Source organism: Podarcis melisellensis, assembly GCF_964234715.1.
Source record: "Podarcis melisellensis genome assembly, chromosome: 3".
NCBI lineage: Eukaryota > Metazoa > Chordata > Lepidosauria > Squamata > Lacertidae > Podarcis > Podarcis melisellensis.
In genome coordinates this window covers 48370816-48397274 of record NC_138530.1, presented here as the reverse complement: position 1 = coordinate 48397274, position 26459 = coordinate 48370816, and the positions used below count along the sequence as shown (strand labels likewise).

General features: G+C 43.6%; 1 protein-coding gene and 1 long non-coding RNA gene across 2 annotated transcripts in view; both read right to left on the bottom strand.

The window, feature by feature from the left end:
* Window positions 1–26459, bottom strand: part of LOC309367586 — a 107575-nt gene that overhangs the window by 30045 nt on the left and 51071 nt on the right. The window lies entirely within an intron of this gene.
* PSMB1 (proteasome 20S subunit beta 1) lies at window positions 18775–25879 on the bottom strand. Its single transcript, XM_081906973.1, has 6 exons — window positions 25695–25879; window positions 24229–24336; window positions 22016–22097; window positions 21449–21578; window positions 20216–20322; window positions 18775–19064 (listed from the first exon to the last, which is right to left on the bottom strand). Exons 1-6 carry the CDS (start codon window positions 25799–25801, stop codon window positions 18879–18881), a joined length of 720 nt encoding a protein of 239 aa, XP_081763099.1. The 5' UTR covers window positions 25802–25879; the 3' UTR covers window positions 18775–18878.

The window sequence follows — 26459 nt, the reverse complement described above, 5'->3', positions numbered from 1 at the left end:
GATTTAGCACCCATGTGGGACATGGATATGGCCCAGGAGCTGAATTACCTGAAGGGGGGTGGGGTGGCAGAGGAGATGCTGTTGGATTTCTTTCCACTTTGGCTCCATAGTATCACTCGCAAAATGGTTAGAAACCAAAAGAAGAAGGTATTTGCATCATATAAATCTCTTAGTACGTTAGTTCACTCTCAATTGGTGATATTGGCTAGTCAATGGAACCTCATGCAAATTTATCTGTAGCAATATTACGTTGCATGTTTAAGGGCTCGTCCACACTCCTGCTTGGCCCGTACCTAGAAAGCACAGGTCTCAGAGGTTTTCCACTTTTCGCATGCTTCCTACACATGGGTCTGAAAGGTTTCTCATTTGCCCCACATCTTTCCTCCAGAAAACCTGCTTTTACTGCTGAATTGGAACAAAAGGCAACCCACAGAAAACCCAGTTGCTGTTTGTTCTGATGCAGCAGTAAAGGGTAGGTTTTCCTTGGGGGAAATGGAAGTGTGGAGGAGCCCTAAGATTCCAAGGTGTGACAGAAGTATTTCGGGTGAATTTTAGTTGGCCTTCTCCATTCATTATATGGTACATAATGGTCTAAGCTGCTTTTTGCAGTCCTATACCCTGGGATGTTTGGAGGTATCATGTAAGGGGGAGGGATGGCTTTGTTACACTCTGCTACAGCCGTAGGTCCAATTGCTGTAGGTTAAACTTCTCACAGATGCTTTATAGACTTTTACAGACATGCTCTTAGGATAGCAGCCTTAATGTTTATTTAAAGGATAGACATATAATCAATTCATGTGACCTAATGCTGGCCCTCATCAAACAGCTTAGTTCACATTACAGCTGCCTGTGCAGCAAAGTTGTTATCTGATTGTTCTATCACACAGATCAGTTTTCACTGCACTGTGAAGTGAGTGGGGAAAATTACTCCAGAGCATGTCCGCAGGACCACTTAAGGCAAGCATTTGGGGGGCTCCTGCTTGTTTGGCTGATCTCTCTCTTTCCAAAAGCACAGGCTATATCCACACACCTTATGCTATCCCTGTGTTTCCAGGGGGCTTGAGTCCTCGCGTTAAGGAATGAGCATGCAACTGTTGTTCTGGTTTAATTAATCCTGCATAAAAAGAATATGACTGTGGAGTGTGTCTATGTGAGAGACGGAGTCATAAACACAGAGTGAGAGAGAGATGTCTTGGGCTGTGGAGCCAACTTTACAACATTTAAGGAACCGGCAAATCTGAAACAAGGTGCCTTGGCTACATCGTGTTTGATGAAGCTGCCATGTTTGGATAACAGGAACCATTCAGTCAAAATATGAAAGGGTGATTGAAGGGAACTGAAAGATGTTAAGTCTCAGTCAAAGACATCACTCCACTGAAGGAATTGCATCAATGTTGGAGGCTTCTTCTATCTCTCTTTTCTTTGGCGATCACTTGAAGCCGAGTAAGATTATCTTCCATGAACACAGTCTTAACAATGAGTCCATAAGTGACTGTCAAGGTCAATTTTGGATCCACAAATCCTTCCACAGCGGGGACATATATTTCTTGGCGGAAGTTGATCAAGGTTTGCCAAACGTGCCTTCCTCTTAGCACGTTTCTCCCTTTCGTCCTGAGCTTGAGCATCTTCAAGGTCCATGACATCTTTGGCAAACGCTGTTCTCCAGTTGGAGCACTCGCAGGCCAGTGTTTCCCAGTTGTCAGTGTTTATACTACATTTTTTAGATTTGCCTTGGGAGAATCTTTAAACCTCTTTTGTGGACCTCCAGCATTACGCTTTCCATTCTTAAGTTCGGAATAGAGTAGTTGCTTTGGAAGGCGTTAAGTGCTTCAATGTTGGAGGCAGTATGTATCTGAATACCAGTCACTGGAAACCACAGGAGGAGGGAATGTTATTGTCCTTGAATCCTGCTCACCGGTTTCCCACAGGCATCTGGTTGGCCGCTGTGAGAACAGGATGTTGGACTAGATGGGCCTCTGGCCTGATCCAGCAGGCTATTCTAATGCTTTTCTGAAAAGGTTAAGGGCTACATTTTGTAGGAAGCGTCTCCAGGAAGCAAATATATATGGAAGCAAATATATATATACAAATAAGCAAATGTATAGAGGAGCCCATAGTCGGCCACTTGAAGTCTGGGCCGCGTTCTGTACAAGACATTGTGCATCAGCAATGACGACATTCCATTGGCTTTTAATAGAGAAAGAGCTGGGGGGGGGGGAGAACTGCAGTTATTCCCAGCCCAGCATGCCATCTTTGTATGTGGCCCCCACCCCCCAACAGAGGACAATGGTTCCCCTTGCTGTGAGAATCCCTGGGAAGCTGGAGTCTGACAATACTGCCCCATAGCTGCCGAGGGAGAGAGAGAGAGAGATTAAGTTAGGAGTCATCAGTTTTTACCACTTTCCTTTTATACCAGCCTCCTCCTCACTCGCCGCCCCCCACATTTCCCCCCTTTGTTGGCACAGGGTTGCCATCTACCAGCTGTTCCCAATTCCTTCACCCTTTTTTGCCTTTCAGCACCACACTACCATGAAATACACTTAAGAGAAATTGCTTCCACTTCAGCAGGCCCCGCTGCTTCCCCTGCCCTATTGAGCTGATTTAATAATAATAATGATAAAAGAAGACGAAAACCCTTTCTCGTTTCCAGAGCTGGCTTCCCCAAAAGCCACTTCCTAACTTGCAGGGGGAAGTTATTATATTTGCTATAGCAGCACAATTCAGATTTGCCCGTCTGTCGTCTTCTAATTGATTTAGATTGATCTCTTGAGTGTTTCTCACAGTCTGGGACTGTTTGTTCTCTCCTCCGCCTCTCGCTGGTGAGCTGACCTCGCCCACAGAGTGAGCATTGGCGTTTTCTGAAAAAGGTTTCTCCCACCGATTCATGAAACAGAGGTTTTCTCGCACGCCAACAAACTTATCCTTTTCTTCTCTCTCCCTTCCTGCTCTGGTGGCTTTTGCGGCATAATCGGATTATAATTCAGACTTGAACTGTACTCGGGTCTCCATCAGTCACACCTAAAGAAAAGCAGCTTGGGAGAAAATGGATAACCAAGAACCAATTGCCAGCTCTCATAGACTCATAGACAAGATGACCAGCTGCAGGGCCAAGACACCTATAAACCTAAAGGATGATCCTGAGACTAGAGTGGCACCTGTCATTTTAGTAAAAACAACAACAAACAGATTAGACAACCTGAGTAGGACACGCAAAGAACGAGCTCCAGGTTCCTCAAAGTATGCCAGGCTTATGTTTCATGAACGGCAGTATCCCATGTCACATGGCAAACACCTTTTGAAATTGAGGTGAGTTTGCAATGTACGTAGCACAGGAATCTGCTGTCGGCTGTGTACAAACCCATACATCTAAAGCACCCCCAAATAATCTTGGGAATTGTCCACCTCTAACAGTGCTACAATTCCCAGCAGCCCTAACAAACTGCACACTACACACACTCTACCTTTAAAGCACACACGGAGCACATTATTTCCCTCTGGAAAAATTCTGGGCGCTATAGCGTTACTGGGAATTGTAACTCTGTGAGGGGTAAACTACAGTGCTTGAGGGAAAGGGTGCTTCGAATGTGCTTTAAATGTATAGTGCAGTTGTCACGAACCTTTGGCTTTCCAGATGTTGCTGAACTACAACTCCTATCAGCCCCAGCAAGTATAACAAATGGTCACAGACAATGGGATTTGTAGTTCAGCCACATCTGGAGGGCCAAAAACTCCTGACATCTGGTAGAGTGTGTACACAGCCTCCAGTTCCCAGGCTTTGGGGTTGTGTAGGGGTGTGATTTAATGCACTTTACATTTCTGGTATGTGTGCAGCCATAATTAAACCTGTCAAAAATTCAAAAATCAAGCATTGCCAAAGCTGAAGTGCTGCAGAAGTCTGCCTGTCACTCTCTCATTAGTATTAGGCTGAAAACTGGTGAGTGCAGGAATGTCACTTGATGAGAATTGTGACTAAGAGTGGATTGGAATACACACACACACACACAGAGAGAGAGAGAGAGAGAGAGAGAGAGAGAGAGAGAGAGAGAGAGAGAGACATGTGGTTTAGAGAGTACTACTGTGGAAGAGACAAAGTAACTAAGAAGGCAGAATAATCTTTTTGCTAATAGCATTTTCCAGAGGAGGATAATATTTCCATTTCCATAGGTTGGGTCCACTAGAAATCTCAGCTTGCGGTAATTGTGTATCTGGCACTTCATAAAGACAAAGAACTTCAGTGGTGATGACTCTGTGAAATGAAGAATCGAGGTGTCACAGTAGCAAAAAAAAATCAAAAGCACAAAGGGAAGGAAATTGTCATTCACATTTGAGTGCAGAAACAAATATGTATATGCAGATGACAGGATAGAGATGGGCAGCGCACTTGAAACGTGCTCGATTAGGCATATGCTGCTGCTTCATGCACATCTGAAGCCAAAGGCAAGCGAATCCGCTTTCCTCTTCCACAGAGGCCACTCCAGTTTTCCATAAACAGCAGGATTCTATACAGTATTGGGTTGCATGCGCATAAAACAGATTAACACTTTCCCTGCATGCATGCAGTGGAATTGTGTAGGTCTGTGGGTGCTGCTATACCATCCTTCATCCTGCAGTTGTTTTGGAGTACAACTTGAATCAGCCCCAACCAACACAAATGTCCAAAACATCTGGAAGGGCTCGTGTTGGCAAAAACTACGCTTTTGCAACTATTCCGCCATGCATCTTCAGGGGGCAACTGGTTGCAGCGTACCATTTTCCTCTAGTTTTTGTACAGCATATAAAGGGTTGTTTGTATACAGCACCCCCACATATCTGAATTTCTGATCTTACAAACTGTGTCCGAGGTGGGATGTGAAGAAGTAGAGTTTGTACTACAAAACAGAAAGGGGCAGTAAGATGTCATAAATGTTGGTATTAACAAGAAGCTTGTTGTGTAAAAGTAGACTTGTTTCCATTTATCTTAGTACCAGGAATATGCAGGAAAAAATAATATCCAGGGTTTTTCTTGGGGGGGACACACGTGCGTGTGTGTGTGTGTGTAAAATGACTCAGGAAAATTATAACTTATTAAGCCATGTGTTTAAATCAGTAAATGGAATGGGTGAACACTAATTTAAAACAGTTCTGGGGGGAATCTCATATTCTTGGGAAATGACCCATTCAAAGTGGAACTCTTGGATGGAAAGCAGCTCTCCACTATTAAAAATTTCCTCCGGTTTTTCTTTTAGGCACAAATACAAACACGATAAAGTTTTCCCCTTTAGGAACACAAAACTTAGATACGCCATTTGCGTGTGGCTACCATGTTCCACTCCGCCAGTTTTGATCCTTCTGTGCTGCGGTTGTGTTTTGGAGACATTCTGCATCTCCTCCTCCTCCCCTCCATCGCCCGCCTCACTCCCCTCTTTTGTCTTTTGGTAACAGCATTTGGCATTTCCCGGACAGCCCGGACTCCATAAGGCCTCAGAGTTTGAATGCTAGAACGGCTTGAACATTGCCTGCTGAGACTGAAGAAGAACTTGAGTGAAAATAATCCTCTCCTTTGTTCTGCTTGGTTTGCTTTTTGTTTGCCTGACAGATGTTCGGCCCCTGAGCGTGTGCATGGAACGGCTCCTCCGAAGAGTCGCCAGGCCCTGTGATCAGTCAGCTTATTGATTTCTGAATATCCCCGTGCTGCTTATTGCCACCACTCAGCCCAGGACAGGCTTCTGGGCCTGAGACCTCTCTCTCTCTCTCTTTCCCCCTCCCCGTTTTCCCACTCTCCCTGACATACACAGACTGACACACAATTTGGGAGACCTCCCGTTGCGAAGCTCCAGAGGAAAGCAGGTCTTCCTACTGTGCAACTTTAAATGGCAGTGGGCGTGGGCGGTGGCGGAGCAAATTCTGTCAAACGGGCAGATGTGATGATGTGTATTGATGCGTCATGACATGTCATTTCAAATGGGATGGAAAGCTCTGGGGCCAGAAGAGGCCTTGCGGTTCCTCTCTAAGCCTGTCTTCACTAGATCTGAATAATGGATGGATGAACGGATCAAAGGTATAATTCTGAGCACAGTCGCACACATCCCACAGATTCTAGGCTGGTGGTGTCTGAATCCCATTTATTTCTTTGTTTGTTTCTTTAAACAGCGCTGCATTTTGTTGCTCGCTGTCCTACAGCTTGTCTGTACCAGAATTTACGGTGTGTTTGCAGCTGCTTGTGTTGTCCACACGATGTCTACCCTCAAACAACGCCAATCTCAATAAACTGGGGGATACTGGGCTCCAAACTGCTCCACTCAGGGTTGCTTCAGCGTCTTTGGGTGGGTAGAGCGATCCCCACTTTCTGCTACTGCCCTTTCCACGCCCTTGGTGATTTCGTGTGTTTTTTCCAGCCTTGCTCATAACTATTTCTGGTGCAATGCTGAATGGAGGAGCATAGCTTTAGCAAACACATAAGGGGGTGCTTCCTGGGAAAGGCTAAACTTGTTTCTCATACACAAATAAATGCAGGTTTGGACTTCTATGGTCTCATCTGAATGGTGGGGAAAGTGGATTAACAGCTAAATAATGCTCAAACGTGGACAATCCCCCAGCTGACACCTGTCGTTTCAAGGACATGAAAGAAGCAGCCTCCAGTTTTCCAGAGATACAACTGAGTTTTCCACATCTGATTTCCTTGCTAACACCCTGTGCTCAATTTTGACACAATTTTTGTCTCATATTTTTAATGATTTACCCCATGTTTAAGCCAGCCTGTCAGGCAATGGAGGCCACAGGTTGAAGTGGCAAGGCTCATGGGAGCATCTCCTGGCTACGGAACCTGTAAAGCAAAGAGTTAATCAGAGACTCCAAGGAAATCAGACACAAGTTATGTAAGCTCCAGAGTATCCATCAAATTAAGTAGATCCAATCAGCTATCAGCTACTATAACTCCAGGCAAGTTGCACTAGTATATGCTGTCTTGATACTAATGGCTTTTATAGAGTTGCCACTCAGATATGTGCTGCTGTGCCACAAAGCTGTGATTCTGCTCTCGCGCATTCTATTCAGTAGTTGACTGAGCCTCGTGTTCAGGTGAATGTTTTGGTTCTTTTGTACAACTTTCCCTCCGTTCTTGTGGTTTTGCTTCATCAGAGGGTTCCACTCTGGTGGCCTGGGGCATGAAGGAAGCAGATTTTCCGAGCCAATGAGGAAACACAGGTCATTTGTGATAATAACTGGATTATGGAGAAGATCCTCATGGAAACTGATAATCAATAGAAGACTTCATTTTGTGGGAAAGACTTTCATTTGAGGAAAGTAGGAGAGGATATATTGATTAAATATTATCCCTCTTCACTCATGCTAGTGAACAAGTAGCAGAGCACATTCCCTTGCAGGGACCTGGCATGTGTGACAGAGACTTGGTTGGAGGAAGCAGATGGGCCTGTCCTTGCCACTGCTTGCCCACCAGGTTTCTCCTACACACAGCAACCCAGGTCATGTGGGTGGGGAGGGGGGGTTGCAGTGATTTTTAGGAAGTCACTAGCTTGCACCAGGCGTCCTACTGGGAAGATCCAGTTTTCTGAGTGCATGTTCTGGAAGTTGGGCAATGGGGCAGTACAGGATTCCTTTTGGTGTACCAACCTCCCCGCTGCACCAAGGATTCCCTGTCCGAACTGCTTCAGGTCGTGGCAGATTTTCTCCTGGAGACACCTAGTTTGGTTGTCCTAGGGGATTTTAACATCCATGCTGACACAACCTTACAAGGGGCTGCTCGGGACTTCATGGAAAGCATGGCCTCCATGGGGCTGTCCCTGAATAAGTTTGACCCAACTCATAGTCATGGACATGCCTTAGACCTGGTGTTCACCTCTAGTGATGTGGGTGATCTGACACTAAGAAAAAGTGAAACAAAAGAAGTGCCATGGTCAGATCACTTCCTGGTGCAACTGGACTTCTCTGCTACCCTTCCCCTCTGCAGGGAGGTGGGACCAATTCGGATGGTCCGCCCCCGCCACTTAATGGATCCAAATGGTTTCCAGAGAGTGGTAGGGGATGCTTTATCCCATGTTGATGGCCTTTCAGCTGATTCCCTGGTGGCCCGCTGGAATGCGGAGTTAACCAGGGCTATTGACTGTCTGGCTCCGAAGCGCCCTCTCCAATTGCATGGAGCCCAGACAGCCCCGTGGTTTTCTTCTGAGCTGAGGGCAATGAAACAATCGCTGAGACGGCTAGAGCGTCGGTGGCAGAAAACTCACTCCGAATCTGACCGGACACAGGTTAGAGCTCAACGTCGAGCCTACCAAGTGGCGATAGCGACGGCGAAGAAGACTTTCTTCACCGCCTCTATTGCATCTGCAGAAAATAGTAGCAGGAGACTCTTTCAGGTGGTTCACAATTTAATGGAACCACCTTTACCACCGGGGCCTTGTAAAGACCCCCAAGATCTCCTACAACAATTTTGCAAAGTTTTTTGCAGATAAAATCACTCATATTCGGAAGGAGCTAGTTTATGGGATGGGAGAGTGCTAGAGCTCTGTCTGGTCAAGTTGCATGGAATCAATTTCAATCCGTTACCCCCGAGGATGTGGACAGGCTACTTGGACGCATGAAACCAACCACCTGTCTCCTTGATCCTTGCCCATCCTGGCTAATAAAAGCAAGCTGGGAAGAGCTGGGCGATGGGCTCTGTGGGGTGGTGAATGCTTCCCTCTGTGAGGGAACATTCCCAGATCCGCTGAAAGACGCGGTCATTAAACCGCTTCTTAAAAAACCATCTTTAGACCCGGCCAGTATGGCCAACTATCGCCCAGTCTCAAATCTTCCATTCTTGGGCAAGGTGATTGAGCGCGTGGTTGCTGAACAACTCCTGGAAGAAGCGGACCATTTGGATCCCTTCCAGTTGGGATTCAGGCCTCATCACGGGACTGAAACTGCCTTGGTCGCGCTGGTTGATGATCTCCGGCGAGCTAGGGACAAAGGTGAGAGTTGTTTCCTAGTTCTGCTGGATCTCTTAGCGGCCTTTGATACAATCGACCATAACATCCTTCTGGACTGTCTAGAGGGGCTGGGAGCTGGGGGCACTGTCATACAGTGGTTTCACTTCTTCCTCCTGGGCCATGTTCAGAAAGTGGGGGGGGATGAGTGTTCAGATCCCTGGGCTCTCACTTGTGGGTGCCTCAGGGTTCCGTCCTCTCCCCCATGCTTTTTAACATCTATATGAAGCCACTGGGAGAGATCATCAGGGGGTTTGGACTGGGTGTCCATCAATATGCAGATGATATCCAGCTCTACCTCTCTTTCAAATCAGAATCAGTGAAGGCAGTGAAGGTCCTGTGTGAGTGTCTGGAGGCAGTTGGAGGATGGATGGCGGCTAATGGATTGAAGTTGAATCCTGACAAGACAGAAGTACTGTTTTTGGGGGACAGGGGGCGGGCTGGTATGGAGGACTCCCTGGTCCTGAATAGGGTAACTGTGCCCCTGAAGGACCAGGTGCACAGCCTGGGAGTCATTTTGGACTCACAGCTGTCCATGGAGGCGCAGGTCAATTATGTATCCAGGGCAGCTGTCTACCAACTCCACCTGGTACGCAGGCTGAGACCCTACCTGCCCGCGGACTGTCTCGCCAGAGTGGTGCATGCTCTAGTTATCTCCTGCTTGGACTACTGCAATGCGCTCTACGTGGGGCTACCTTTGAAGGTGACTCGGAAACTACAACTAATCCAGAATGTGGCAGCTAGACTGGTGACTGGGGGCAGCCGCTGAGACCACATAGCACCGGTCTTGAAAGACCTACATTGGCTCCCAGTACGTTTCCGAGCACAATTCAAAGTGTTGGTGTTGACCTTTAAAGCCCTAAACGTCTTTCGCCCAGTATACCTGAAGGAGCGTCTCCACCCCCATCGTTCTGCCCGGACACTGAAGTCCAGCGCTGACGGCCTTCTGGCGGTTCCCTCATTGCGAGAAGCAAAGCTACAGCGAAACAGGCAGAGGGCCTTCTCGGTAGTGGCGCCTACCCTGTGGAATGCCCTCCCATCAGATGTCAAAGCGATAAGTAACTACCTGACATTCAGAAGACATCTTAAGGCAGCCCTGTTCAGTGAAGTTCTTTATCTGTGATATTTTAGTGTATTTTTGGTTTCTATGGAAGCCGCCCAGAGTGGCTGAGGAAACCCAGCCAGATGGGCGGGGTACAAATAATAAATTGTTGTTGTTGTTGTTGTTGTTGTTGTTGTTGTTGTTGTTGTTGTTGTTATTGCAGATTGCTGGAAGCAAGTTGATATATTCATTAGAATTTAAGTTAAGCAATCCAGTCTGGCTTGTCCAATCTGGATTGTTCCTTTTTATTTCCCTCTTAAAAATAATAACAACAAGACAGTCTTGTTTGGAAGTAAGAGTAAAGTTTATTTACATGCAGTGCTCTGAAGACAGGCTTTGTCTTGTGGTTACAGTTACATTTGTAGAGAAAAGAAGTCTGAGCTAGGCCTCAGACTTTCTGCCTTCTGGCTTCCAACCTCTGTAAGGATGAGCCATGTGTGGCTAAGAGCCAGAAGAGAGGAAGATGGCAAAAGAGGAAGATGGCTGCATGGCTACCCCTTTTGTAGGGTCTGCTAGGGTCGCGCCCATCTACCTGATCATACACAGGGGAAGGATGCTCCATACCAGGTGTGACAGGAAGTCCTCCTTGTCTGGAGCAACATTCTCCTGCGTGTCCACTCTAGGCAACAAGAAATGTTGTATTTGACTGCTTCACTGATGATACATCCCACATATTTTACCTGCAGAGGTAGAAAATTGGTTGGTGTTTTGACACTAGCTGACTAATAACTCTTCACCAAGATATTTGGGAGCGATTAATCGGTGTTGTTCTGCTGTTCTAGTCTTAACTTGTTACACTGTGTTTTACAATTTTAAGTTTTATGTATGCAGACCATCCTGAGGCTATTTATGGTGAAAGGCAGCATATTAATTTACTGAATGAATTTTTCTTGCCCGCCTCAGGACCATGGAATCAGTGTCCTTGCAGATGTTGTATGAACCAAATTCCCATTGGCCCAAGTGAATATGGCAAATGGTCAGGTCTTATGGGTGCTGGAATCCAACATTTGTAGATCTAGAGATTACCCATTGCTGCTGCCTTTCATCAAATATATATTTGTCCTGATGTCTCAGGGCTTCTTCACACATGCATATACTCCTCAATGCTGAATTACGCAGCACCTACTGACACTGTAGAATGCTTGAACAGACTTTGTTGACAAGAAATTGCATTTGAATTGAATGTGAGGTGACGTGAGAGTTCTGTCTGTGATGTTAGGCTTGCAGTGGTCCATGCAAAGCCATCATCTGATCTTACTGTCATCAAGTGATGAACATAACGGTTTGATCCAGCATTTTGTAGGGGACAGTATTTTGCCACAGAAGCAGGATTTGACAGCTGTGGGGATGATGGCATGATTGTTATGAATGTATTGGCCATCCTGGGTGATCAAGTCTATTAAAATCCCAACAAGCAGTACCTTTTTGTGAAAACTCTGGCTATTTCCTTCTCTAAAACAGATGTATAAAAATCATTCACCCTTTTGACCCTGAGTGAAGCCAGTTTTTAACACACACGCCCATGACCTATCCAGCCAGATTATGTGAGTTGCACAAGCAACAAATCTCATTTTAATGTTGTGTGGCAATACCAAACAAGTACTGTGTCCCTTTTAATAGGAAGGGCACTGCCCTGAAAAATATCCCTTTAAAAATACATTCTGCCTAATTCTGGTGAAGTCAAACAGCCTCTAAGTGCAGTGTGAAGGGAGAGACCCGGGACATCTTTCAGTCTAGAGCAGCTGTTAAAACTGTCAAACGGTCTCAGTGTCCATTTGGCTGTGGTAGTAAATGTGGCACTAATGAGATTGCGGGCCCTGTTTCTGCCCTGCTAGCAAATAAACACCTTCAGCCGCTGACATGTTTGTTACCACATCTGCTTAAGGGATGGGATTAACTATCTGCTTAATGTCACACTTCATTATGCTGTAGTTAAAATGCTACCTCCAGCAAAACTTTAGAGAGGGAGGGGAAAACATGAGATTTGTGAGGAAGGCCGGCTTTCCTGAAATCTAATATGAACAGAAATACCCCCTGCATGAGAGGAATGATAATAGCTTTGGTTGTTGGCATGTGCATGATACCAAGTTACATGGGAAACCCACCACGTGGAAAGACAGCTTATTCTCAGAGATAATATAGAGCAAAACTGGTCAGGTTTTAATAGGCTGGGAGCAGAAAGGGGTGTGTGGAATTCTGTTTGTGCAGTTCCACGTAACCTTTAAAGCCCACAATGATCATGGTGTAGGTTTCTGTAGGGTGAATCCACACATCTGGATTGCAACACAACACAACAGCAGTGAGGTCACAGCCATATTCTATTAGTACTTTAAGTTGAGAAATACGTAGAGAAAGAAGGTAGGAGAGAAATGGCATTATTTTTAAAGGGTGCAGATGTTTGCAGAGGGGACAGGAAGCTTTTCTTCTGTGCACCTCCTGAAGTTAAATTATTTCAGGACCCAAGCAGATATTTGTTAGTTGAATCTCGGCTGAGTTGCAGAGGGGCCATGGTTTCATTCCAGGTTTAATTCCAGGCACTTCCAGTTAATGGATCTCAGTTGGGAGGGATGGGGAAAGCCTCTCCCTGAGAGCTGTTGTTAGATGGAGTAGATGTTAGTTAGTGGGTAAAGATGGGGCAGTGGTCTGCTTCATTATAAGGCGGATTTGTTTGTCTGAAAGTAACTAGACTGATGCATGCAGTGAAAAACCAACAAAACAGTTCAAATAAAAACCAAAATTTGATGTATAGATTTAATACACAAGTGACAATTTGGGGGGAAGTTATGCACAAGCCCTATTGAAATTTCTTCTTCTTCTTCTTCTTCTTCTTCTTCTTCTTCTTCTTCTTCTTCTTCTTCTTCCTCCTTATATTTATTTGTTGAATTCTCCCCGCCCCCAAAATGAAACTCAGAGTAACTTACAAAAAATGAACATTTGAAACAAGTATAAAACAGTCCAAGCTACACAAATAAAATAATGACAACTGTGCTCTTGTGCGGTTCTCATTCATTTTAATAGCATTTATGGATTTTGTAAAGGATGCTTGAGGAATTCGAGCTTTGCAAATTCCAACACATATTTGTGAAATGTGTTGGAATACCTTGAAATATTTTGAAATGGAAATGCATTTTTCAAGGATTTAAATAAAAGCAAATTTAAGAAATATTCACAGAGCAATGAGGAACTGGGACTAAATAGACTTGTGGATCTTATGGGACAATGAAACAGACCAGAAACAGAGAGTTTCACCTGTCCCTAGTTCCCATATTTACTTCCATTAGATCTTCCTTGCTGATGTGCCTTTATGGGTCTTTTAAGGTTTTTAAACTGCAACAATAGTTAAATCTTTAGCAGAAATGATTTGATTGTGATCATGCATACACTGATTTAATACTTCTTTTAAAGTAAGTCATAGGAAATTCATCATTTCTCATGACAAAATCCAGAAATCCTCTCATCCAGTGTCAAGGATGCCTTCAACAAGCACTAAAATTCATTTTTTTGAGCCCTTCTGGAAGTGTAGTGTGATTCTCCACCCCATCCACAAAGACGAGGTTCTGAGCAGTTGAATATCACTAGGTGACCCCAAAATTTCACGCATGAGTGTCACAAGTCATATGAAACTCACCACCTCCCTCTCATTGCCAGCAACCTGGAAGTTCACCTCTTTTATTTCTGTGTACCATGCTATTTGGATGGGTGAATATCATTAATGTGGAGCAGAACAGGAACTGAAACTGAATAAAAACTGCTCAGGTTGGTTAAATCTCTCTGTGCCTCAGGCCAAAGCATTTTCCTCCCTGAAGCCAGTGATAGCAACTCAATGCTGCCCTCTGATGGTTGCTCCTGGCCAAAATAACTTCAGATTCTGCTCTAAAATGGGGAGCCAAACATGTAAGTGGACTGACGTCACTAAAAATAACACTTTGAAATCACTGTTTGGATGCTTGAGAGCATTGACCAGTTCATTTGCTTAACTGCCGTTTTAAATAACTTGGCCACTTAATCCCATTCTCTGATAATTTCCAGACTGGATTATTGCAATGCGTTCTCTGTGGAGCAGACTTTGAAGGCAACTCAGGAACTGCAATTGGTCCAAAATGCAGTGGCTGGGCTTCCATTTAGATCTTGCATAACCCCTAGGACCTTCTGGTGAAAGGCAAGCAATGAATTAAAGTAGCAATAATAAGTATTCTGAACCTTATTTGTATTATTTTATTATATGTATTGCGCTTCAGTTTTACAACTTCTGTAAACCACTTGTGGATTTTTGGCTAAGTTGCGCAACTTTTAACTCTGCTTTTAAGTGGAAATTTTAGGTTTTCTTTCAAATCAAAAGACAAGGCATCTGCACCAAAGTTAATGGAGCACAAGGTTTCTACATTAAGGTTACCAGACATCCCCCATTTCTCAGGGACAGTCCCTGGATTTACAAATCAGTCCCCATACAAAATCCATTGAAGCTGAAAAGTGTCCCTGGATTCATTGGGGAAAAAAATCTGGTAACCTTATTCTACATGCAATGGCGGGGGGGGGGAGGAGTTGGTTTGGGTTGGGCTGGGGTCTGAGCTTAGTTGAGGTCAGTTCAGAATTGTGGTGGCTTCCATCCATAGAGCCCAAGGGTTGTTGGGTAAAGTGGCTCATAGTGTCCATGCATCTTCCTTGCCCCAGCAATGGTGCATGTGTTGTTAGAAGGCATTATGACATGGTTAAAGAACGAGAGCTAGCTGGGCTGAGACAGAGAGGGAGAGGGCTCCACCTTCTGGCTCACAGGAAATCCTCTCACCTGAACTAGGAAACCACACTGGACTGTGCAAGTAGCTCAACCACAAAACCCTGAAGTGAGCTGAACAATGAAAGGTGCAAGCTAATACGTTCATGGTCCTGGATTGTTTTCAGATCAGATTCTGCGGTGGTTACTAGTGCTACCTAACCCCACTTTTGTGGTGACTGTGGGCTTTCAATTAGGGATAAATAATAGTGTTCATATCTCCCTTCTTTTCATGTATACATGGAGGTCTTACAGAACTGCCAATAAAGGCTTAAATTGTAGAAAGACCTTGGTGCCTGTTTCTGGGCAGTGGAATGCTCGAGCCTCAAGGAAGGACAACATCCTGGTTGTTACAGCTGAAGCCTACAAAAAGACTGAAAAGTTCTAGTTCGCATTGAATGCAAAATATTGATTAAAAACAGACAATCAGGACATGGTTTAACAATGCCTGCAAGTCCCATAGCTTTCAGTAGAACTTCTGCATACAGTGGTACCTCGGGTTACAAAAGCTTCAGGTTACAGACTCCGCTAACTCAGAAATAGTACCTCGGGTTAAGAACTTTGCTTCAGGATGAGAACAGAAATTGTGCTCCGGCGGCGCAGCAGCAGCGGGAGGCCCCATTAGCTAAAGTGGGGCTTCAGGTTAAGAACAGTTTCAGGTTAAGAACGGACCTCCGGAACGAATTAAGTACTTGACCTGAGGTACCACTGTACTAAAATGCGTGCTGAATTTAATAAATGGGACTCTTCCCAGTTTTGGGGACATTGGGGATTAGGATGATATGATCAAGGAAGAGAATGGCTTGACTGATGTACCAGATGGCCCACTTAGGAAGATGATCCATTAACTCAGAATAAACTCATTATCCCATTAAAAAGCAGGATTTTCAGTCCCTTGTTTTATAACTGTGATGAGTTGGCCTTGGTGTTTACACAGAATGGGCTGAATGATTAACTGTAAGCTATACGGATGCTATTAGGTCTGTTTGACAATCATAATGACCTAGGTTTGTTTGAGGAGCAGTATTGCCAAGGTGCTGGAGCTAGTCCTGTACAAAGCGTTATGACAGCAGCACGATTGCTTTCGATCTTCTTGCTATATCGTATGGGACATAGTCTGTTGCACTGGCAAAACAAAATCAGGCACAATTACTTTGTAATTGCTTCAAGATAAGCTGCTTTGCCTTAGCATGACCAATAATATATTCATGTAAATATTGGATGAAACTTGTAGTTAATCACATAGGACTTACATAGGTCTGAAGAAGCAAATATCATGCCTGCTTGTATTGAAAGCCTCTGAAATGGATGTTGATTTGCATTTGCAAGGCAGCAATTCCACATTCATGCTCCCTATGCAATCTTTATACAAGTTAACAAAAATTCATTCCCTTCCTGGTTTATCCTCACAACCCAGTAAAGCAGGTTCAGCTGAGAGTGACTGAACCAAGGTTGGTTTCATAGTTAAGTGAGGATCTGAATGGCTCTACTTTTGGCATAAGACTTGAACCACTAGAACCACATTTGCTCAAATGTATACCCAGTTTCAATCAGCACTCAGCTCTCTAAGGAAGACCTCAGCTTTCCATGACATCAGAGCAGACAAGCCAATTGCATACTTCTGGGCTGTTGATTGTGGAACATGCTAGCAGGTTGTGAAAAGGGGCCTTTTTTCTATTGAAAATGCAGCTTTGAGTAGAAAATCTGCAATGTGATATGCCATAATATTCCTAGCTCCACCCCCAGTTCTTGTGTTGTCACTCTATTATGTTCCGACACCTTTGTGGTTGGGGTTGCAGGTTGAATAATAAGCTGGCTTGTGGACTGATGCAATCACGACTCTAAATTCTAGGTGGAAAACAAGAATATTAGCTTTTCCAACTTTTACTTTCTTGCCCCAGCTAGCATGGCCAAGTCAGAGCTGTAGTCCAGCATAAACTGGAAGCAAGTTTCCCTACTGTTTCTGGAACAGTGTAGTTCTTTGCCTCTTCCCTGTATTTACCAGCAAACTGATCAATTCAGCATAGCCTAGTCAAATCCCGTAACACTTTGCTCCAGACTATATTTCATCTCTCTGCTTGGTCTTTAGAAATGCAAGTCTTGAGTTGCATAGCAATACTGGGCAGGTGGGAATTTCTCAGACAAGGGAAAACCAAATTAATTCAAGCACTTGAACTAGGGATGGGGTGTGTGTGTGTGTGTGTGTGTGTGTTTGCTTAGTAATTTGAGTTTATCAGACAGCTTAAGGTAAAGTATGCTACAGGTCTCCAGTTTTATTATTGATTTGCATGCTCAAGGTTGCACTCGTCCTCAACACTGAACTATTTTATCTTGGTTAATTCTTTGACTTTGCCACATTCCCATCTCTGAACTGCTGTTATAATATGAAATTGCTGAGCAGAAGCCAGGAATTGAAGGTCAAATGCTCTCAGTATTAAATGAAGTTAAACGAACTTCCTAGACGGTATAGGGTAAATGATTTCATATAGCAATTCTTATATAAGCAGTCTTGCTTTGAAAACTGTTAGGAATAATTCCATGTTAAGAGTAACATTTTGTATTTTAACTTGCCAGCCATTTGTTCTATCCAAACACAGATGATCTGCTGTTTCTCCTAACTAGGGAAATCTTAATTCACTTCAAAGGAACAGTAATGCCACCTGGTGGTGGCTAACTCTACTGCAGGAAAAAACTTTACAATTGATTTATACCCTCCCACACAAAGAATACAGTGGTACCTTGGGTTACATACGCTTCAGGTTACAGACTCAGCTAACCCAGAAATGGTATCTCAGGTTAAGAACTTTGCTTCAGGATGAGAACAGAAATTGTGCTGTGGCAGCGCGACAGCAGCAGGAGGCCCCATTAGCCAAAGTGGTGCTTCAGGTTAAGAACAGTTTCAGGTTAAGAATGGACCTCCGCAACGAATTAAGTACTTAACCCGAGATACCACTGTATTACTCAGTTTCTCATTCATAACCTGTAATCAGAGAGTGAACATCTGCAGTCAATATATCAAACTGTGGATGTTTGATGCCTATACACAATATTAATTATATTAATAATTTGCCAACTGGTACACAGAAATGAGTATACTTTACTCTAGGCCACAAAGTGAAAAAAGGGGACAAGGAACCTGCAGAGACATAAAATATGACCTCCCAAGCTATTTTTAAAAAATAGACTAAAACTACCAAGTTTCAATTTAATCTTTGTTAACGTTAGGACAGGACTTTATCCCAATTTCCATTACTTTGATAGCATCAATCACTTTTTAGAGTTTGGACACCCTTTCCTACATTTTTGAAGTATGCAGAGACCTTAAAAAATACTTACTTTCTGGGCCAAACCACTTTTTAAAGAGTTTTTTTTTAAAAAAAGATCCACCATAGAACATCAGGAGTAATAATTATCAGATTTTTTTCTCTCCTTCCATGCTGTGATCCTGAAGAAAATCCCTCCCCTAAAGGAGATACTTGCATTTTGGAGAAAATTCCTGTTAGTGCCAAAAACTATTAGCCCCTTCCCGTGTACCTGATATTCTTTGCATTTATTTTTTTTAAAAAAATACCCTACATTAAATGCAAACACACATTTAACATGCCTTCATTGGGCCCTCTCTGCACCAAAAATCATAGAAACAGAAGACTGGCTACCTTACTCACCCAAAGTAATGAGAATTTGTCCAACTAACAGCTGTCATCTTAATTTAAGGTATAAATTTGTATCATGTGTTTGTGCAAGTCCAAAGTATTAAGATAAATTTAAGTGGTTGTGTAGAAGACTGTGCTGACATAATGATCATTAAGTTATTCTCTTCTACCATTTACCAGATTGCAACTTACATTTGAATAACTTGAGCCTGTTTTTCCTTGACTGGCCTCATGTGACTCAAATCCCACTTATGCTGTGAACAATGAAATATAAATGATGAAAGACAGTTTTGGTTTCTTTTTTATTACATCAAATATCATACCAGCAGTATATAGCCTGCACAAAAATTAAGGTTGCACACCAAAATTCTTTAAATGTACAGTGCACTGATTTAGTCTCTTCGCAATGGAGTCATTTCTTCTTTAATTCCATCTTTTGTGATAATGCAGATTTTTAGTGCATCCCCAGTGTATACATCTCTTTCTGCAGCAGAAATAAAGACATCCTTGACTAACTGCAAAGCCTTCTCCAGAGACAAAGACACATGCTCCACATTCTGCAAGTTCTTCAGACCAACCTTTCAAAAAGAAAGACATTTTAATTAACCTTTCTGTTCTCACTTTCATTTGACAATTAAGATGAGGGCTACTTTGTTACAGGCCACTACAGGTTTTGCCACTAAAAAAAATTAAATCAAAATAACGTGTAAGGAAGTCATTTGGTAAATGATCACTACATTCATTTGGAGGCGGGGACAGAATAAGGGAATAAATTAAAGGCCAAATTCGCAAATTTACTTTGGCTGCAATTGCTGGAAATCAACTATTCATAAATGCCATGACATCAAAGTTACGGACAACTGATGATGAGATGACAGCAGTTTCACATGTTCAAGGTAAGTGATGGATGCAAGCATTATCTGAATGCAGTTATGGCAAATAAAATAGTCATCCTCTCGGAATTAATAAAAAAGAAACTGAAACAAGCACAAAGGACCAGGAGAAATTGTTTCCTTTTTATTTAAGTGACCTTCTAATGCCTGTGGCATGATCATGCTTGGTCAGCCAGAGCAGCACTGCTTTATAGAATGACAACACGTTCAGGAACTCCCAACCGAGCAAAGTCCCCAGAGATGCTTATCAGCCCACCTGCTCACATAATATCTACATTAGTCATCAGTAGGCTAAGAGGAAAGAACCACCAAAATTGTCTAAAGCTATGATGTCTGGGGTTCTGGAAGCAAATCCCAATTGTTCCAGGCTGCCAAGAAGGTAGCCATTTACAAGTTTGTTCTTGTGTATGGAAAATTAGTTGATAAAAGCTTGTCTGTTACTTACTCTTAATTTTCTATTAGATGAAAACTACTGAATGTCAAACATGGAGGCCATCAGAAGCACAGAAGAAACATTAAGTGCTTCAGAAACAATTCAACTACAATCAAACCTTGGTTCTTGAACAGCTTAGTTGGCGAACAAATTGGCTCCTGAATGCCGAAAACCTGGAAGTAAGTGTTCTGGTTTTCAAACGTTTTTCGGAAGCCGAACATCCGACATGGCTTCTGCTTCAGTGCAGGAAGCTCCTGCAGCCAATCAGAAGCCACGCCTTGGTTTTCGAATGGTTTTGGGAGTCAAATGGACTTCCAGAACGGATTAAGTTCGAGAACCAAGGTTCCACTGTACTTCTATGTCAATGTAACCGCTAACCAGAGAGTCATGTCTGAAATCTTACCTGGTTGTCCAGCAGAGGCTGCAGCATGGCACTAGCTGATCCACCAGCTTTGAACGTATCTCTCTGGTAGGAGCCTACTGGATCAAAGCTGTACACTGCACCCTTTCCTTAAGAAGAAAAAGAAGCTGACGTTAGAATCACAAGCAGCAACCATGAATAAGGTCTAATAGCTGGAGCAGACACACACAAAAAAGGCAACAGCAGCCACTTCAGTCTGGAACCAGATGATGTGGATTTAACAGAAATCGAGTAATGAACTGTCATCTTAGATAAAACTGGATGAGAAATTATATAGCTACCAAAGCATAACAAAATTAATCACACAATCCAAAAGAATGAACTCGAAACACAACCCAAAAGAATAAATTCCAAAAATCCAACAGGTATTGGCCCATTTCATATGCAACTCTAAGGCAAACCACAACTTGCCATGAATGAACATTGTGTGGGTTCCTGGAACAAAAAGTGCAGTTGCAGTGCTCCATCCCTGGCCCTGATGCCACCATGCTACCTAGGGCTGAGCTATGATTTGTCTTAGCATTAAGTCTCAAGCTGTGCTTATGGTTTGTGGTAAACCATGAACAAACCTTAGTTTACAGTTCATTGTATGTGTGAAATATTTTAAATCAATGGCCTGGTTCATACATTATGCCAAGCCATTCTCTGCCTAGCCAATGTATGGTCTGTTTGAATGGAGGAGTGGCTACTCCAGACTGTTGCAGAGCAGTAGAAGGCTTGGGGCTTCATGGGCATGAATGTCATGGTTCCTGAAATTTGTTCTGATTGTGCAGATAAAATTTCACGGCTATACAGTGGTACCTTGGGTTACATACGCTTCAGGTTACAGACTCTGCTAACCCAGAAATAGTACCTCGGGTTAAGAACTTTGCTTCAGGATGAGAACAGAAATCGTGCTCCGGCAGCAGTGGGAGGCCCCATTAGCTAAAGTGGTCTTCAGGTTAAGTACGGACCTCCGGAACGAATTAAGTACTTAACCCAAGGTACCACTGTAATTCTACAGGATGTGTTGCTAGTGTGTGAAAACAGGCAAGATCCAAGGATCCCCAGGCACACACCTCCAGATGGTGGAGACATCAGGCGCCATCCTGCCACCCAGACATCTTCACTTTGTCACAAGCACGATAGCCAGGTACAAAATACATTTGGCGCCTAGCGAATTTTGAATGCTGCAAGAGAGACTTATATTTACTAAGAATTCAAATTAGACTTTACCTTCTTCATCTAATCCACCAATTATGTTGTAAACATAGTAAGGGAAGAATCTTCGAGAATACAGGATTGTAGAAAGCATGGCTGCAATAGCTCCAGCACTCATGGTCTTGTTATTGGAATGTTTGTACATCTGGAATCAAATGGCAAAATTGTTATAACAGAAACAAGGTGGAAGTTCATGCTGAATGTTTCCCTGAAATGAGCTGCAGAACAGGCAAGATGGTCAGATTCAGACTACCACATAAGCAGGCTACTCTACCAACAGGCAAGAAAAACTAGTTATCATTAAAGGGTAAAGGAGTTCCTTAAAACATCTGGCATCACCCAATGTTGTAACTGTACACTGGAACAGCCACCTAAGTTTTATACACACCCCTGAGGTCAAAAAACAACAAAAACGCAAATTTACTTTCTAATCCACAATGCTTCAGCTGTTGTGCAGAGAAATGATATTTGATTCACCACTATGCCATAGGAATTTCTAGGCTTAAAAATATTTTCTTCGCATTTTTTTATTAGCGTTTGACCACCTCCATTTACAAACATATAGAAATAAATATAATTTACCTTTAGCCTTGCTTCAATAATTTTAGTAAGTGTAAGGCAGTCTCCGTGAAATCCACTGCAACCAATGACCGTTGTATCTGTCCTGTACAAATGCAACATTAATATGATTTTAAGTAATCTTGACACGATGAATACTCTCAGATAAGATTTTTTGTTAAAGTATCTTTAGTTGTCAACTGTGACACATTAACTGTAAACAAAAACATCAAAGAATTCCTCTCATTCAAATTTTCATAAAGCGGTGTTGTACGAATTACAACTTTACTGCTTAACATGCAGAAACAGGACTGATTCAGTTGTGCATTGATACTTTTTCTATTCAACATGATGATAAGCAACTGTGCTCACTATCACATGGGCCCATGCAATTTGAATACAGTGCTACACACAACTGGAGCAATTATATGGAATGCATTCTTGTAAGACGTGATGGTGATGTACTAGCTGTGAAGGCAAAGTACAAATTACGTCTTCACAGGCCACATGCCACCAAATACCAGCTGCTGGAGACTTGTTGGCTTCTCAGAAGCATCTGGGAACACATGAAGCTTTGGGTCTGATTTTGCAAAGCTTTGCTTATGTTCTTAACTTCATGTACTGGTGCCTGAGTATACTTTGGTTCACTTGATATATTCTCCACCAGATCTCGAAGACACCACAGAATCATATAAAGGAAAAGTGGCAGTAATGCACAGCTGGACCAGCCCCAAGACTCCGCATAGCATATTATATAGCATATAGTAATTTGCACAAACCCTGCCATTTACAGAGAAAGCTATGGAGACAGTATTAACAAGTACCATCATCACAAAAGACCAACTGATGTCAATAGAAGGTTACAAGTCAAATGCTTATATCTAGACAACCATTTAAGAACTATTCTACTATAAAGCTAGCAACACAACCCTATGCAGAAGTCCTACTATGTTCAATGGTGCTCACTCCCAAGTAAGTGGATACATAGTATGCCTGCCTAAAACAGTAAAACTAAGTCTACAATTCTATACCCACTTACCTAGGAGTATATCCTAATATGCTAAGAATGCATCCCCAGTTGGAACCTATGAGACATGTCTATTAAGAAAGCTAAAAGGCTATATATTTCATGCATCAAATGAAATGAGTTATGCAAAAATGAGTGGTTTGTGGTACTACTCATACCTAGCAAATTTACTTCCTTTGCCCTGGAAAATTCTGAAGCAATATTATAGAAAACATTTTTGTTTTGTAGTCTGAAATGTCCATGACGTGCATAAGCATGTAACTGGGTGTTTTTCCTATTTCACTTTAAAGAATATTACCCAAGAGAAGACACTGACATGTTAGTGAAACATGTTAGATAGTGAAACTAAAACTACAGTGGTGCCTCGCAAGACGAAATTAATCCGTTCTGTGAGGCTCTTCGTATAGCGGTTTTTTCGTCTTGCGAAGCAAGCCCATTGACAGCTTAGCGGATTAGCGCTACAGCTGTCAAGCGGCTTCCAGCGATCAGCTGTTAAGCGGCTTATCAGCGGAACAGCTGATAAGCGGCTTAGCGGCTTAAGAAAAGGGCGGAAAAAGCGAAAAAAACCCGCGGAGGATGCAAGATTTTTTTCGTCTTGCAAAGCAACCTTATAGGGGAATTCGTTTTGCGAAGCGCCTCCAAAACGGAAAACCCTTTCGTCTAGCGGGTTTTTCGTCTTGCGGGGCACCACTGTACTTATTTAGAAAAGGCTGGGCCTACCAATGTTCCAAGAGCTACTACAGCAGCACAATATTTTACTCAGAAGTAAATACTGCCATGTTCAATGGGGCTTACTCCACAGTAAGCGTGTTCAGGTTTGCAGCCCACGTGCACTCAAAAGCATGACCTAACACAACTTTTTGTGTACTTGAATAGCAGGCACACTGCAATGTGCTTTTAAACTGCTCTTTCATTTTCAAAAGCTGCTTGCCATGAAGGATGGAGGAACACAGCCAGAGAATTTCACCGTTTTACCAGATGGCATATTATGTAAGATACAGCCAAGTTAGGCAAAATCCTTGTCAGTTAGTTATCATCCTTCTAGCTAAAAGTTTGAGATACTTGAGTTTATAAGAAATCAAATGAAGCTTATGGAAACACCTGTTTCAAAAAGCAAAATTATAAAGAATTAAGTTAGCTGCAACGAAGATATGATGCTCTTGATGACTAAGGAAAATTACAATTTTAGGTTCTATCAAGTTAAACTTACAGTTTGTAGCATTTTGGACTGTCCCGGCTATGAATTGCATAGTCTTCACTCAGCCGGGTGTCTGAGGCAACAATAGAAAAGTCTTCACCAGCAATTGCCAATATAGTCCTTTAAGACAAAAAAAGGAACAAATGTTTCTGGGTACTTAGGATTTAGCAAACAATTCAGCTCGGCAACACAAAAACTAGAAATCCTCCAAGTACAGTATTATAGATTTTGCTTTGGAGTTGTGATTGTTCCAATAAAAACCACATCTAACAAGTATTTGAAGACATAATCACATAATGCATTGCAGTAATGCAACCTGCAGATTACCAGAGCATAGACAACAGACATTAGGCTATCTCTGCAGATAGGAGCACAGCTGAGCCAGCAGATGAAGCTGATGTTAAGCACTGTGTCACCAAGACTACCTGAGCCTCAAGGGACAGCAATGGATTCAGGAATACCCCAAATAAGGTACCCACTCTTTCAGCAGGAGTGTAATCCTGTCATTTATTGACTTGTCATTCTACCCTCAGTTATCGATCCACATTTATACCAGAGAATCAGATACAGGCAACCCCTGATTTGAACAGGGGTTGCATTCTGGGTCATTTGTGCATGTTAGTGGAGTGCGTGCAAGCACGCCACACTCCTGCCCGGATCCAAAAACAGCCTGCACATCCGTGGTTGTGCATTCTTTGAAAGCACTCAAAACTAGAGTTTCACTGACATAGCAGCCAGATCTCAGCAATTTTGCTCAAAAGCAGGATGCCAGACTAACAGAGAGTCTCCCTGCCCCCCCAAAACCCCCTTGGTTATTGTTTTTCCTTAGTGCACTTGTACAATTGAAAAAATACTGACAGCACTCTGAATTAAAATAAAAAGAAAATCGGATATACTTAAGGTTAAGAGATGAAATACAACTGAGGGAATCAAGGAGGAGCCACCCTCACCAACGGGAAAACCTGAAAATCCATGATAAAAAGGCTGGGTAGACTGGGAGGGTGGGATTAAAACTATTTTGTACAAGTTTTGATCTGGAAAAGCACACCGACTCTGTCGAGACCTTCGGGTGAGCATATGGAGGCCGTGATAACTGTGGGCTCTCACAGGAGGGCAGCGATTTGATGCTCTTGGTGATTGCATTCATCTTTAAAGCTGTCCTAGTGTTTTAAACTTGGAAGCCGTCTTGAGGGGGGGGGGCTTTCTACGGCCATAAGGCATAGCTGTCAACTTTTCCCTTTTCTTGCGAGGAATCCTATTCGGAATAAGGGAATTTCCCTTAAAAAAGGGAAACGTAGCTATGCCATAAGGTGGGGTCGGATTGTAATAAAACAAGCACGTCTAGAAGACATAAAAGCCAAACACTAGGAAGTAGGGCTGATCGCGTGCGCGAAGCAAAAACCGCCGTAATTTGGGCAGCCCGGACCGAGCAGCCGAATACAAAAGGAGAGGACAGGAAGCGGCTGCCAGATACTCACCCGCCATTGAAGGTGTAAGGGGAGAAGCGGTGTTGCACGGCAGAGCCCTGCTTCGCCTCACAACCCAGGCCAAGCGCGGGCTCGGCGTAGCCTGCTGTCGACAGCATCGTTAGCTTCAGAAACCCCGCCGCTCCCCGAACTGCTGCTGCTGCTGCTGTCTCACGGCAAAATGGCGTCTCCGGAAGGGAACCGGTTTCCCAAGCCCTCTCTGGGCGGGATCCTCGACGACTTCCGGCGTCGGCACCTGCGCGCCGCAGCGCCACCTGCAGGCGGGAGGCTGCTAGGACTCACAAGGGGGCAACGGAGACGAAGGAGTGGGGATTCATTTCAAGGTTCAGACCCGGGGAGATATAGGCTGAGGCGGCGGCGGCGGCGCTGGGGAGCCCGACTCCCATCTGCGCCAGCCAGCCAGCCTGGCCAATGTTCAGGAGTAATGGCAGTTGAAAAGTGCAGCAACATCTTGTTTTCGCTTTCCCCTGTTTCGTGGGGGGGGGGGTCTGCTTCTGCCGTAAAGGTCGAGGCAGAAAAAAAGACTTGCAGTCAAACGTGAACACGGGAGTCAGACACAGCACTGCTCTGAGGGTTTGAGGCCTGATTACAATCAGGAGCACCTTCGCTTTGCTTGGAATCCGTTCTTATCCCTGCGGTGCTCTGATCCATTTGCCTAGGCGAGTAGCAGGCGCCTTTGAGCGCCGATGCCTCCTAGAGAGGAGCAGCGCTTGGCATCCCGATGCTCATGGTCACCCCTCCTCCCCTTTATGCCCC